Here is a 16,473-nt window from a genome sequence, read left to right on the forward strand (position 1 = left end):
GTTTTTTGAATGAATTTTGGTAAGGTGCCTAATACAGCCCCGGGAAAAATTAAGAGACCACTGCAGCATTATCAGTTTCTCTTGTTTATTATTTATAGAATGTCTTTGAGTTAAATGTTTTATTATTATTATTGTACTGGCCATTTTTCTCTGTGTTGAAATTCAACAAACACTGGAGTGACTGCTATACATGTGAGACATAGATTTAAGAAATATTTGGAGTGGTCTCTTATTTTTTTCTGGAGCTGTATAAGGTTTATGTGTTGTGAATTCCCTGTGCTGTCCCAAACACTGCCCCCTAGAGGACTAATAAACATTCACCGGCCTGTCACCGAATGCTCCTGATTAGGGAAAGTGACAGCAGGTGAGTTCAGGACACACTCAGGTGGAGACTGATTACTCATACTTAAGACCAGACAGACCAGCTTGAGAGCCTCTCCATTCCTGTTTACTGCAACCTGTGTTTATTTATTCTGTCTACCACTTGTTTATTTTTGTGCCAGTTTTTATGCTTTTAACAGTATCTTTTATTTCCATACTGACTGGTTTTTAGCATTTCCTTTGTGTTTTGTGTTGTATTCATCTGCCTGTATTGTTTGTTGTAACACTGTTGTTGTTGTTGTTGTTGTTGTTGTTGTTGTTGTTGCTGCTGCTGCTTTTCTTGGCTAGGTCTCTCTTAGAATAGAGATTTTAATCTCAATGAGATTTACCTGGTTAAATAAAGGATATATATTTGTTGTATTATTTGTTGACAAAATGTCTTCCTTTGTTTTGTTTGCCACACTGCAGGAACTATGAGTTGGAGAAAAGAAATGGAACTAAACTGCACCGCCTGACTAAACCTCTTTTTAAATCGAGGCCTCTAAGTGGTTAGCAATTGAAGCCGGCAAAATATGAGTCAATTCATTTCATGGTCCTTTGAGCCGGATCCCTGTTTACTACTTAAGACTGAGGGAATGCATTTAAAGCCTAATGGAGAAAACAACACCACTGGAGGAAGAGAGGAGGACTCTTCCTTTTCCCTCTCCCTCCATTGAGCCTATTATATCCATCAGGCTCTCCCCTTCCTGAAGCGTCTGGCTGATCACATTCTGGACAGGTTGGCCCAGTCACTACTTTTTCGTGCCAGGGCCCTGCAACATCGACGCCACCCCGCTTGCCACGGCTGCTGATGCTAAGAACGGAGACACCATCTCCTTCCCTACTTCTGTCATCCTGAAGGATATCCGCTCATCCTTTGAGATAGATGTGGAAGTCTACAGCCTGAACATTCAACATATTGATATGTGTTAGGGAATATTTTGCTTAGGTGTTTAACCTTTGACCGAGTTCATAATTTTCTCCTTCCTCTGTCTCTATTCCCATGGCATAGTTCTTTGGCCTTTGGGTTGCTGTAATCTTCATTAAGGAGGGGCAGCCTGGGTTTCCTGAGCTTTGTTTTTCACCATACTGTACCAGCTTATGCTGACCTAAGAAGACTAAGGTTTTATTGTACTGGGACAACTAGGTGCCAGTCTGTCTGACACCAGGTGCTCTTGTACGCATGTTCTATTAACCTAGATGACAGTTTTAGTTAGACGTAGTGTCCGCTCTTATTTAGTCTAAAAGTCTGAAGAATGTTGATTACCTTTTTGGAACTAATTAAAACCTCTTCCTTACAGCTAGGGATCTTCAGAATTGGTCGGGCAACCGCTGTGTCAAATCGTGGCTGCAGCAAATGTCTTGTCAATTCTGTGGCTGTTAACTTCCTAATAACCCTTCAGTGTTTGCCATCAAAGTTCCAGCTCTCCCCTTGTCTCTCTGAGTTTCGTCTCCATTGCTTCAGAATTTTCCCAAACAATGTGGACCCCTGCCAAGTCAAGGGTTACGCCAAGAAATCTGCTGAACACCCTCACAAGATCCAGTCACAGCTCTCCCTGCTCTTAACCCTCGTCACTCCAGCAACTTGTGTCTAGTGGGCTCCCAGAAGGTAACCTTGGCCTCTGCGACACGGCAAGTTCCCTCTGGATAAGACGTTGCCTTTCCTCTCTCTTCTAGATGGCAACATCTACCTGCAGCTGAACCGCGAGGGGCACTCTAATGTACAGCACCAAGGCTTCCTGACCATGTTTGAGATGATCAGTGGATATGGTGTATGGCATCGCCAAGATTTCGTTCTGATGGGATGCAACGTGTCCTACTGGAACGACCCGAATGACAGAGAAACTAAGAATGCAGAGGGCAGCATTTCTCTGTCCAGCTCCTGCAGTCAGTGTGTGCGGCCTGTTAAAAGGGTCTCATGTGCTCAACCTTTCACCTTCGAGCTGGTGAGCAATGTCCCACAGCAGCAGGACGCCGGCCAGGACACCTTTTGCCAAGTGTTGGTTTTCAGCCGACTCCAAAGAGGAGAGGTTGGACTGGACGGAGCAGGCTGTTTTGGACTTTCACACATGAAAAAGGACATCAGGAACCCAAAGTCAGCAGTCCAACACGTGAAGCAGTGGGAACCTGAGGGAGAGCATACTGTAACTACATCACTAACGCACCGGATTCCGTCTGCCCGGGCTCCATGGGGAATCAGATGAGCTGGAATCAGGGTTTAGATTTTTTTTGAGAGCTGCAGGGGGCGAGCTACTGTTTCACAGTTGAATTGCAACTGACTAATCATATACACGGCAACATCTTCTGTATCTCATATTCGTTTTTCTTTTTGGGAGATTAATATACCATTTATGTTAATCTGAATCACATAAAACACATTCATTTGCATATTAAAACCTGTTTTATATTTGTACAACAGTGGATGAGAGGTCTGCAGAGGTAAGAGGGGACTGTAGTGACGCTATGTCAGGTCCTCTGCTCCTTCCTAACAAGGAATCTCTCTTCTCCCTCCCCCTGTTTGTCTGTGCTTGACTACCAGGAGTGGGATCTGGTGTGCAGGTGACAGGCTGTTGTCAATCCCAATCAATTTGGCTTTAAATACTGGGCTTCAACTCCACCAAACTGTCAGATCGTAGATTCTGCTACACAGCTAGTTGGTCACATTCCTGCCTGATAATTCACACTCCAGTTGTATATTCAAGTTTCTAATTCCTGTTTCTTGTTTCTGTAGTCATCCTGCCTGACTCCTGCTTCCAACCCCTCCTGGAAAACTCTCTGGATTCCTGCTCCCCCCTACTTCACCTGGACCACACTAGGGACGAAGGATCCCCCTCACTGTGGACTCGCTCTGCTGGACCCTTTTGCCTCAACCTTGTTTAAGTATTAAAATAAACTATTTTACAACAGCTCCCTATCTCAGTGCTTTGTGTTCTGCATTTTGGTTCAATTGGTTACCTAGCCTGACATGCGACATGAATGTAATCTGTTCTGTCTGTCATTTCCATGTCCTATCAGTCTGTCCCTTTTTGTTATTAATCTGTTCTGTCATTCTATGTACTCTATGGAACGTCCCAATAAATAAATGGAACTCAACTGCACCTCCTGACTAGAACTCTTTTATTCGAGGCCCTTAAGTGGTTAGCAATTCGAGCCGGCAGAATATGAGTCAAATTCATTTCATGGTCCTTCAAGCTGGATCCCTGTTGACTACTTATGGGTAGATCTCATGTCTATTATTTGTCATTTCCTCGCTCCTTTGTCTCTCAGAAAGTTGATTGTTGTGCTGCCACTCGCCACGCCCCCTTACTGTGTATATGTCACTGATTGGAGGCTGCAGTGCATGACTGATCCGATGCTTCTTAACATGAGAGCAGTTTAACAGCGGAGTGAAGATAACGCATTAAACTCAAAGGGCTCACTCCTCAGTTTATACAGTGTTTTGTTTCAATTAATGTATCACATCTGAACAAAGTGGAAAAAATGTGTTCATTTATTGGAAAGCTTTTTCATGATCTCCAATTCATTTTATGAACACAATTAAAAGATGGATTTAATATCTGTCTGCAGGAACAGCTTTTTCGTTTTACATTTTTGAGAATGGCTTACCTTTTTATTTATTTATTTTTTTTTAGTTCTGATTTTATTAAATGTATTGGTCTACTTAATGGAGAAAACAACACCACTGGAGGAAGAGAGGAGGACTCTTCCTGAACGACAAAAAGGACAATACCTCAATGCTACGTATTTGAGTATGAATATCCTACTCCACAAGCCGATGTCAGGTTTCCAGAAGATTTAAGGGATGACACAGAGCCAGCTGGCCCCAGGAAATCTTCTTTTATGGATATAATAGGCTCAATGAGGGAGAGTGAAAAGGAAGAAACGGATGAAATGGAACATTTAAAAAGCAAGCTTGAGGAATATGGGAAATGTGGAAAACAAAGACAGGAAATACTTGAAGACATTAGCACACAACTGATGATGCTCAGAACATTTTCCTTGCACATTGAACAGGGAGCACCTCCCCTTCACCATGAGTTTCCCAGCAGCCCTGAAATACTTCAAGGACCTCGCGAAATGCCTCTATCATTCCACATTTGTCAGGAAGAATGCTAAACTGGTTTTTCCTAACCTCCCAATCTATTTCCACACACCATATCGAACCACTAAGTCTAAATATTCTTGAAACACCAGGGGCAGTGGGTGGTTGTGAGCCACCACCAGAGGATTTGGTGGAGTTACAGACATTCTACCCTGAGCCTAACAAACCTGATAAACGTGGCATAATGGGAACATCAACTCCTCAATCCAGTCCTTCACTTTTCAAAATCCACAAACTCAGACGAGGAGAATTACACTACGTATAAACTTCATGAACTTCCTCTCAGCACTGTGAAAGGGTCAAACCCACCTGGTAGATAGAGAGGACTTGCATGGCTCTCCTAATCAAGGCCTTCAGCCAAAGCAGGCTACACCCCGGCCTTAACGTTTACCATTGCTTTATGAAGTGACCCGATCTCCAGATAGCACACTCAACCTGTTCTTTGGGTGCCAGGTCCAGCCTTCCCACGGCAACTCCTCCTTAACCGACACATTCATCAGCCAAAGCCTCCTTCACTTGAACCTGTTAACCTCCAAGAGAGATGAAAGAAAAAAGCACACCGAAACACTTTACATGCCTGCCTTTTAGCAGTTCCAACAGCCGTTTACCCAGACCCAGGGTGCTTATTCTCCCCAATTTCAAGCACAAGATTATCAGGTACCAATGCTCTTACACCCTGTGTCTTCCCAGCCTCCAGCTTGAGCTCCAACTGTCATACATCCTTTCAAGCCACCCTTGTACGGAGTGCCAAAGCCAACTATTCCTTACTTTGCTACTAACAGCGAAAATCACTTTGCCAACCTAAAGCTGGCCCTAGATAATCTCCTTAATCCTTACCCACAACTGAATGAGAAATATAAATATCATGTTCTTTTGGGATACCTCAAATTTCCTGAAGTTCAGATGATTGCTCAGTCCTGTCGTCATGACCCATCACGCTACACAGCAACAATGCAGGCCCTTCAGCTAAAGTATGGTCAGCCTCACCAACTTGCACAAAACGAGATAGCTGCAGTCCTGACAGCACCTGATGTGAAGGTTGGAGACTCACAGGGATTTCAGAGCTTTTCCTTGAGAGTCCACCTGCTGGTGAGCATGCTGAAGTCATTGGAGGGACCAACAGGTTATGAGTTAAACTGCTGCTCTCATGTTGACCAGCTACTCAGTAAATTTACTAAATATTAAGAGATGGCTGCATACAGTTCCTACAGCTTCAAGGAAAACTTACAACTGCTTCTTTAAATCCCTATAACTTGAAAGACCTGGCTGAGTGGCTACAATCAAATGCTCAGCAGCATAGACTCTCAAATCGACTCGCCCAACACTATCAGCAAGAGCAGCCTAACAGCAGCAGGCTACCTTAGGCTAAAGGCCAGACAGCTGTCCACTATGATGCTGATCCTGGATCTTCTTATGCCAAGGTCACCCAGTTGACCCAGCCAGAAAAATGTTCTACAACTACACGTAACCAATCAAATGTCTGCTGTCTCTTTTGTCGTAGCCAGGATCATTATCTTACAAAGTGCTCAAATATCAAAACCCAGACCAAGGAGAAATTACAGGAGTGGATTAAAAGGTAAACAGTTGTTGGAAATGCGGCTGTACGCAGAGTGTCAGAAATTGAAGACCTCACTGATCCCAAATGTTGGCGTGATTTTAATTCAGCCAACAACCCCGCTGATGATCTTACCAGAGGCAAAATTCTGGCTGAATTATCAAAGCCCAGTCAGTGGAGCATCAGCCCCATGATACATGGCCAGTAAAACCTGACTGCTCAGCCAAGCAGGACCCAACAGATATCCGCAATCCCACATTCTGTGGTCTGACTGGCATACAGCAGACTAATGGACATGCCTCAGCTCAGAACACTTCTTGGAAGCATCTGGCAGCCTCAACATACAGAAATTGCAAAATATTTCAGGTAATGTTCCATTGATGTTCTTTCCATATTTCATTAAAATCCCAATATATCCCAGATCAAGTGGACCTGGCTAATGCTAACATCATGAAATAGGTTAACTTCATGTATGGCTTAAGTTTTAGAATGTATCCATTCTTATTTGATCAGGTTAGAGATACTGTGTCTAACATGACTTGTTCCGTTATTTGAAAATTAAAACAGTGATGGCTATCTGTTAATAAATCCCTCTTTACAATTTAAAATTGTATTTTCTATCTCTCTGGATTCTGCCATGGGCTGCCATTGACACGGTCAAACTATTCTTAATTGTCACACAGTCTAAGAATTATTAGCAGCTTTTTTTGCAAGATCATCAGTAAACAAACGTGGCAGTATTATACCAACACTTTGTATTAACAATTGGTGCAAACCTAACTGGAAATACTGCAATTCAAATGCACAAAGTAAAGGTTTCTCATCAATAATTTAAATTCTTATTGGCCAAATTATTCGTCAACAGCATTGTGTTCATTATAGTTTTGTTTAACAGATAAAATATGCTTACATATTTAAAACAAAGGGCATATTTTGCTCTTGAAAACTAGATCCTTCCTCATTGTAATCGTATAATTTATTTTGATTAGGTATTGACAGGTATTGGAGCATTTGGCCAATGATTGGTTGTTCATATTCTCTATACTTACTTGTAATTGGCTGCGTCCTGTGCGCACTACCAGTCCTGGCAATGGAGTGATGCTTTCAAGTGCTAATCGGACACCCCAAAAGGGCCCTCTGAAAGATAGTAAACATCGTTAATATCGCTCTTTAATAGTCACATTCAACTTAAACTTTAGGGGGTTATTTTAAGAGTGTATCAAGCTTATATCCTGGCGAGTGGTATAATCAAGATTCAACCATATTTATATGCACAATAATGTCGACTTTTGATTTAAAAATCTTGAACAAAAGCTGTTTAATCACCAGTTTTTATTTTCTGCCCGCTAAACGCCCCAGCTCTTTTTGACCCGCATTTTCAGTTTAAAACTGCTACTTCCTGCAGCACATGAAGGCAGCAGTTGTGTTTGCTGAACTCGTGCTGAGCCTCGCAGCCTCCACCGACTACAACAATGACTGTGAGCATGCATGTCCGGCTAGTTTGAAGTTTACTTCTGTGAAACTGCCTGTCATATTCTCTACTTGTGCTCATAGGGTGAGTGTCCACTTTTAGCCTTAGATATCCACTGTTTTAATCCGTAGTTGAGCGAACACGCTTTCTACTTCTGATCCGCTATCGTGGACAGTTATGTGGCTGTTGCATGAAACGTCAGCAAGTTTGGGAAGTTTCCAAGAGCAGAGCATTTTCAGCATAAAGTGATTAATGTTTGATTGTCTTTCCCATCTGTTGCATTTAGAGGTTTCCGAAGCACTGTGTTCAATGGAGCTGGAGGACCAATGGTGGGAAGGACAGCTGGCTGCAGATATATACCAGGCGCTGCGGTACAAAGTGAGTGTGACACAACTTTAGTGATGGCTGCCAGATTGGATCATCCATGACAATACATTGATTTTTAATCCTGGGTCATGCTAATTTGTTCAGAGCATCTACTTATTGATTATTGTACTTATATATGCCATCGCCTTAAAAAGTCCTTTTGTATTGGATATTTTAGTTTTTGCATGTTTTGTGATAAACATGTTTTTCTATTACAATTATTTTTTTAAATTAAAAATACAATATTATTATGATGATGTGCTATTTGTTTTGTTTGTTTTTTAGTAAAGAATGGGGTGATACACAATGTAACAAGAAAGTCAGACAGATTGTGCAGTTCACAAATAAAAAATTGAATGCCAAAATCCAAAGATATTAGAATGTTGTTTTTGTTTTTTATAAACAATGAAAAGCCGTAAATCCTTATATTTGAGGGTCTGACAGCATTTCCTTATTTATTTATTTTTTAGGCATACACCAATCAAGCCGATGATACATTTTTTTTTTTAAATAATAATTTGGGAGATGGATACATTTTTGTCTGCAGCCGTACCCCTAAGTCTCTGTATTTTAAGTTCTAAAAACAACATTTAATGTAACTTTTGCATTTAAAATAAACGATTATAAATTATTTAAAATAGTAGCTTTCCATTTTTGGGTGATCGAATAGTTGACTAGCTAATCCTCTAAGCAGATCTGTTACCACAATTAATTCTATCCTTCTAGCTCCGTTTTTTTTAGTAAATGTTTGCAAATAAACATTGCATTATAACCAAACTTAAATGTAATGAACACAAAATCAAATGTGACGTCCAACAGGAGCTCAAGTTGCCTTCCTTCAAAGGTCAGTCTCCTCAGCTCAACTTGAGGCGGTACTTTGCAGACCTTATAGCCATCGTCAGCAACCGCTTCAGGCTGTGTCCTGCAGCCCGACACCTGGCTGTCTACCTGCTGGACCTCTTCATGGACCGCTATGATGTCACGGTGCAGCAGCTTCACATGGTCTCACTCTCATGTCTTCTTTTGGCCAGTAAGTCCGTAGATGACCTCCTCCTGCTCCAGCACGTGTCTGTTTCTGGTTTAAGTGTAATGATTTGTAACTCTTACTCATCGCAGGTAAATTTGAGGAAAGGGAGGACCGGGTGCCTAAGCTGGAGACCCTCAACAGCCTGGGCTGCATGAGCTCAATGAACCTGGTGCTGACCAAGCAGGGTTTGCTTCACATGGAGCTGCTCCTGCTGGAAACCTTTCAGTGGAACCTGTACCTCCCCACAGCCGCTCATTTCATAGAGTACTACCTGTCTATGGCTGTCCACGAGGGAGACCTCCATGATGGCTGGCCGATGACGAGCTTGGAGAAGACCCAACTATACATGGCCAAGTATACTGATTACTTCCTGGAGGTTTCCTTGCAGGGTGAGTTGCATTTTGTATGGTAATGGAAACCTGCAAAACACGCGCTGCCTGATCCGTCTTTCATATGGCTTTCGATGTGGGTTGGGTTTTCAGGCTGGCCGGCATCAACCTATGTAAAGGATAAAACAGGTTTAATGCCTTAATCTTTGGGCTGCTTTTTTATAAAAATAAAAAAAAACTTAATTTGGCTATTCTTTATAAAATGAGAGGAGAAATACTGAGGTATTGACACGCTTGGGCAAAAGTACTGCACACAGCTACAAAACACAACATGGTCAACAAGACAGTACAGGTATTCGCCAGAGACGCTGAATAAATTGCATTTATTTATATAAATTATAACATATTTAGATAAATTGCCAAGTAACACACTTAAATCTACATATATTATAACAAGTCACACGAATTCTACCAAAAAAAGATTACCTTAGCTGCTACTCTGATACTCTGAGCTAGTTAGCTTTAGCAGAAGTTAGCTAGGTTTTTATTCTCTTTTATGATTGAAGTGGTTATGTAAGACTTAGTGCTTGAACATTTTTATATTTTTGATTACATCTAGAAACGTTTCAATTAGTGTAATTTTAGATAAAGCTAGGGCTAGCGGTGATTTGCTGTATTTAGCTTGATGTAGCACTCTTGTTTTTAGCTGTCCTTCTGTGGCAGCTAAGAAATGTGATAACTGCTTTGACAGCCCAAACATTTAATATGGTATTTTGGGATATGTTTGTGATCTTGTGCTGTACATGGTAACAAACATCAGAGAGTTAGATTAAGGTCATTACTCTATTTTTAACAATTATACATTTAGCTATAGTGTGTAGAGCGGTGCAGTTCTTTTTTGCTCATGGATTCTCTTTCTTCCCTTAGATCATCAGTTTTTGTGTTTCTCCCCCTCCCTGGTGTCTGCTGCATGTGTGGCTACCTCCCGCCTCATCCTCCACCTGTCCCCCACTTGGCCCCCCCGACTGGTGCGCCTCACAGGCTACACCTGGGACAACCTTGTCCCGTGTGCCGAGAAACTACTCATGTGAGTGTCTGTCTGTAGTTCTGTTAGTGACACATTCATGCTAATGTTAGTTAATTAATATGGATGGATACTGACACCTTACTGTTAGGGATGGATACTGATACCTTACTTTTAGGGCTTGGTATATTATATTTCGGTGGTACTTAATGCAAGTGATATAGTTATTTACTACATCTCATGCCATACAAGCTGCAATAATGAAGTGTGCTCTGTCATCATTTAGTGGTCTTATTTTGCCCCTTATAAGAAGTCGCCTATTAAGACAAGTAAAAGCTTCAAATTCTAAATTCTAAAGTGGGGAATTGCTTTTAAGCTTGTTTTAACAACAGACCATATCAGCCCTGGGAAAAATTCAAATTTTTTCTTAAGTCTACATGTTTGGCAGCCATTCCAGTGTTTGTTGTGTTCCCACACAAAAATGTTGTCAGTAGTTTATAGAATACAATAAAAACAATTAATTTAACTCAGACTTGTATAAATAGTAAAACCGGAGAAACTTATCATTCTGCCGTGGTCGTGACATTTTTTCCGGAGCTGTACATTTCACGCTGCACATTCAACTTAATAAGGCCCTCTTAGACTTTCTGGGGGATTCCCTTTCCTGTAGTATGTTATACAGGTTTTAGTGCATGTAAATGGTCTGCAAAGGCTAAAATCCAAAAGTTCTCTCCAGAAGGAGTTTCTCTCCCACACACTCTCTTGAACAATAAAGCATGTGAACATGTCACAGAAGCAGAAAATACTAAATTGATCCTGCAAATTAGCATAATATGTCCTATTTAATACTTGAATACGCTTATCAGCATTGCATCTTTTCGTTCCTTTTCTAGTGCTCATGACAGTGACGTTAAAGACGCCAACAAGCAGAAGTGCCAGCATCCCGGCCCGCAGCAGCAGCAGCAGCAGCAGCAGCAGGGCAAGGCGGTGTACCACGGTTCAGGCCAGACAGCCAACCTGGCCCAGTACCTGCACCGGCCCAGCGTGCAGTACCCCCTGCAGGCTCAGCCACCGGGCCTGGCCCCCAGCAACAGGCCTGCTTCCTACCTCAACCACTCTGCTGCCGGCCTGCAGGCCTCCAACGCCAGCACCCAGGCCATCACTGCTGCCTCACAGGATCCAAAGTCTGGCTTCCCCAACAGGGCTTACCAAGTCAGCATGCACTACGCCTGTGCTGCTCCTTGCTTCGACAGATGATGGATTCCAGGTTTTTTTGGGGGCACAAAAGATGTGTTTTTTCTTGATGATAACGGAATACATTTAATGAAAATAAAATGTGTTTTTAATTTGGAGAGTCTTGATGAGATTAGTACAGCACTTTGAACCATAGGGTGTAAGATGATGTGCAATATGCATACTGTGCTGTTATATTCTGTGGAGAGCCTGCAATAGGATTTCTTTTTGTTTAGATATTGGGTATGAATGTTGTTGTGAGGTGGCTTGAGGCAGAGTTTGCGCCACTAGTGTCACTGTATTATTAAGCTAGAAATCAAAGGTCTTGTATTTATTTGAGCCAAAATACCTCCGAAGTATTGAATGTACATATACCCATTGCCTGTAGCCTTTAAGTTATTAAAGGCAGTTTCCAAAAGGGATTTGTGTTGCTTTTTGGTTGAGATTAGAGAGCACAGTTTGTGTTGGTCTTACCTTGAACTTTTGTCTTTCTTTTTTTATGTTTCATGTAACTGAAGAAAAGAAAGTAAGAAAAAGAAATACTCCTATCACAATTTATTTGCGGAGAAAGTTGTTTCTCTTCCCTACAAAGAGGCTTTCAGTCGGTGCTGTGCACTTCTATGATAATTTTAATAAAATACAAATCTGTGTTAGTTGAACTGAGATTTCGTTGTCCTGTTTTTCTTCGACACAGCCTCACTTCTGGTTTGGAAACCTAATGGGATGCACTCAATAAACTTAATGTTTTAGCTGTCTGTAACACACACTGCAGCGGAAACATGGAATGCTTCCAGAAAATTGATGATCCCGTATCACCTATAGTAGCAACCGAGTAATGGAATATAAGTGATTCTAAAATGGGATATTACCATAGACTGTTTATGAAGAGACAATACGCTTGAGTAATTTTTGGTTTTCAACTGTTCTTTGATTCCAATTATGTTGTATGTTTGCTAATTAATGTTTTGAATGCAGGGCTTTTGGAAGTTTATTTTATTGCTACTTTTACTTATGTTTGAGATCTGAGTAACTTACAGCGCTTCATGATTGACAACTGAAAAGATACTCCTTTAACAGTTTATGTCCTGGCGACCCACGGTCAGCAGAGGGCAGTGTGTGCCACATTTCTGTTGATGCTCCCTGGCTTCACAGTTTAATGATATTATTGTTACCCCTTTCCTGTAGTGTGTTTCATAGGTTTTTGTGCATGTAAATGGTCTGCAAAGGCTAAAATCCCTGTGTTCCCTCAAGAGGGAGTTTCTCACATAAAAGTTGTATACCTCTGCATTAAACCGCCCTGACAGAAGAAACCAGACTGGCTATCGGCCTCTCTAGTTATATAACATACAAATCAATATATTCCTCCTACACTCCAACTTTTAGTTTACTCTGAGAATCTGGCATCATTGATATACTTTTATATATAGGGGTCATGGTAGATTCTTATTTAAGTCAGTCCCCGCTATAAAAAAATGTGATCGGGTCTGAGAGAAATCTACGTCTCAACAACTGGCTGAAATAGCATTTCCTCTCAGGTTATACACTGCGGAGCTTCCTGTGGAGGAGGAAGCAGATTGATGAACCTACAGCGGATGACCTCACTCTTGCTGTTTAGCCTTCAGTATCTCCTCCTCCTCCACTGCTGTCTGTACAGATCAGATCAGTAGCCAAACTAGTAGGTGGACAAAATGTATTGTGTCTACCATGAAGTTTCATCCTGACTGCTTATTAATTCACTGTGTGCTCGTCCGGGTACACGCCTTTTCAAATACATATTGGCTCAGTGATTATAATTTTCGTGGTATTTTCACAACGGCATTGGAAAGCCTCATTAAACAAGGACGGAGGAAAAGTAAAGTCATATCAACTGCCAGTAAGGGTTGATCCCATTTTGAATGAGGTTAGACGCATTGTATATCAATAACATGAGCACCAATGTGTACAAAAGAAATCCAGGGAAAAACAGAAAGGACCTTAACAACCTTGTGGGACACCATGGATACAACCAGGTCGGTTTTTCGATACACAAATATGGAGGCAAAGGTAATTATTTTTATTTTTTTTAAGTAAAAGGAATAAATAAAAAGACAAATCTGGCTAGATTTAGTTACACGCCATTATCATATGTGTATGGGCAACATAATGTTTATATTAAACTTTCTATTATTAAGGTTATCCTCAATACCGGTACATGAAACTGGTACCGGTACCCACTACATGAAATAAAGATAGAGTATATCCAAAGAGAAGACCATACACGATACATTGATATTGTCTCTTTCTCTCTATATACAGTATATGTATATGTGTTTTCTTTCAAATGTGTTTTTTAATCTGATATTGAACACTTTGGGGCTCCATGATGAAGGTATTATTTAGTGTTTGAATAAAAAACACTGCAGCTTCTACAGGTGCAGCATAGAGCGTATCCTGACCGGCTGCACCATGGTCTGGTACGGCAGTTGCACCACCCTTAGCCGTAAGACTCTACAGAGGGTGGTGAAAACTGCTCAGCACATCACCAGGGCGGAGCTGCCATTCATGGAGGACCTCTACTCCCAGCGGCTCAGGAAGAAGGCCAACAGGATCTCAAAAGACCCCCATCTCCCCAGCAACAAACTGTTCTGTCTGCTGCCGTCTGACAGGCGGTATTGCAGCATCAGGACCAAAACCCCCAGACTCAGAGCTTCATTCCACAGGCCATAAGACTATTAAACACCTGACCTCCATAGCCCAAAGCATTCATCTGTTGTCATCTTACAATTTATTTATCTAAATGGTTATCACTGTAATAAACAGCATTTAGTTTCATCTTGCTGTACAATATTTAATTTTACAGTCTGTTCTTCTATTTACTTGTATATAGACTTCTACACTATTTTATTATTTTGATTTTACTTTTATTGTACAGTAGTATTATATTTTGTGTCTTGTTTTATTTCATTTTGTTTTATTGTTTTATGTCTTTTATCACTATGTTGCATTGTTGGAGGAGCTCGGGACTTAAGATGTTCATTGCCATTTCTACACTCTATCTTATGTGCATAAGACATTAAAGCCTTTGAATCTTGAAATGATATTTGTGTTATAGATTGTCTACTAGTGAAAACCCTGCTCAAGGATTTAATCACAAAAAAACTTCAATTTTCAACATTTTTTCTCTAACGGATAAAGCAATCCTCCTCCAGATTCATGAGCTCATTACACTCAAAGCACCTCATAAAAATCACATCGTCTATTCTGAAGGAGGATGAATAAGCCCTTCGGATACATTCAGATGATAGACTTAAAAAACCCACTTTATTATAACATTTGATTATAATGAATATTTGCCTTCCTTCTATTCAGAAGGCAGATGACAGGGCTTTATAAGTCAGAAAGTAAGACAATATTTATGTTCCTGTCTGTATTGAGAGACTTGTGTGTCATTTCCCACTCACTGTATCCTGTTGAATGATTCAGCAAAAGAAATGTGGTCAAAATAAAACTCTCATGTTTCATTTCCACATATTTTAATTCTGAAGTGTTGTCTATTTTAAAACATGAGTTTCTGTTCCTTTCCACATTCTACAGCTCTTTACACTGACATCATAGGTGGCGCACATTTCAGCTTGGAAATACCATTGCATCATTGCTAGTCCCAAAGCACATGTGCTCAATGTAAATGGGATGTAGCTTTTGCTGCAGGCCGTCAGCACCCAGAGTTGGAGAGATTTGCACATATTCTCCAATACTTCAAGCTGCTATATCAATGCAATTTTTTATTGAAGATATTGTTAAAGCATGCAAAAAATAGTTGTTATTTTTAATCGTCAAAGGAGAGCTGACAAGCAGCTGTGATACAACCACCTTCTGACAAATCTCGCCCACACTACTTTATCATTATCATACCTTTATGTCTGCAAAGGCTAAAATCCCATGTGTTCTCTCAAAAGGGAGAGAAAAGGGAGTTTCTCTCCCACACACTCACCCCCTGACTAATACACATCCATAGGAATCTTTTGTTTACTTCCATAACAAAATGACATCGCTAACTCTCGCGCTTCTATTGGCTAGCATTCAAATACATTGTACCTGATAGGCTAAGAGGCGGGAGATTTCCGACACATTTCTAAGCCGTTGACCAATCACAACAGAGTCGGCAAGCTAACCAATCACAGCAGACTGGGCTGTGGTTTCAGACGGGGGGTGAAAAGAGGTGCTGCAGCACAGGCAGTATGAGAAACATAAAGAGCTTTTTGAACAATAAAGCATGGAAACATGTCCCAGTGGAGGAACAAGATACAAATATGAACCAGAAAAATGTCCTCTTTAATGATTCCATTCTGTGTCACACTTGTTTTTTAGACTATGAATTTGTATGGCATAACTTATATAATTTTAAACTATAAAGCAGTTATGCAACCACCTTCTAACAAATCCTTTTTAAATGATCACATTTTAATTTCGTTGTTTTATTTTGTTGGTTTAAAAAAAAGGACCTAAATTAATAAAACCCACAACAAAGAGTATTCATATCTGTTTCAAATTAGGAAGATATACTTATATTTCCAGCACCACTTCTTACAATGTGTGTGTTTCAAATGGAGAACCACAAGCTGCTTTTAAATAACCATCTATAGAATTAAATGTTTTTTTCTGCAGCTGCTGACCACTTAACATTTCCTGTTTTCTATTCTGTTTTGAACTCTGAGCTGCATGTCTTGTGCCAAACTTGCTTGTTATTCATATTATATAGGTACTTTAATAAAGCTATAGTCAATGTTGAATTCAACGGTGCATTGTTCCTGTTCTATTTTGTTCTAAGACAGACTAAGACAGACTTTACTTACTTACTCATATCTGAATGTGAAAACACAGAGCAATCCAACCCGCACTGCCCTGTGCTTATTTTAGACATTGCATAACAATGTTTCATAACTAACATTTCAAAAAACAAGACAGGATGCTCATTATGCGATAAAATCTTTTATTATTCAAATTTGATTCTGTCGCTCTCTGCAGTG

The 16,473-nt window shown here is 40.6% G+C and overlaps 1 protein-coding gene across 1 annotated transcript; it reads left to right on the top strand.

Moving 5' to 3' along the window:
* The first annotated feature begins 7,209 nt into the window (after positions 1–7,209).
* ccnj (cyclin J) lies at positions 7,210–12,132 on the top strand. The gene is made up of 6 exons (XM_063874302.1): positions 7,210–7,572; positions 7,775–7,866; positions 8,674–8,884; positions 8,971–9,270; positions 10,138–10,297; positions 11,128–12,132. Exons 2-6 carry the CDS (start codon positions 7,798–7,800, stop codon positions 11,489–11,491), a joined length of 1,104 nt encoding a protein of 367 aa, XP_063730372.1. The 5' UTR covers positions 7,210–7,572; positions 7,775–7,797; the 3' UTR covers positions 11,492–12,132.
* Positions 12,133–16,473: the final 4,341 nt, after the last annotated feature.

Source organism: Eleginops maclovinus, chromosome 22 (assembly GCF_036324505.1).
Source record: "Eleginops maclovinus isolate JMC-PN-2008 ecotype Puerto Natales chromosome 22, JC_Emac_rtc_rv5, whole genome shotgun sequence".
Taxonomy (NCBI): Eukaryota; Metazoa; Chordata; class Actinopteri; order Perciformes; family Eleginopidae; genus Eleginops; species Eleginops maclovinus.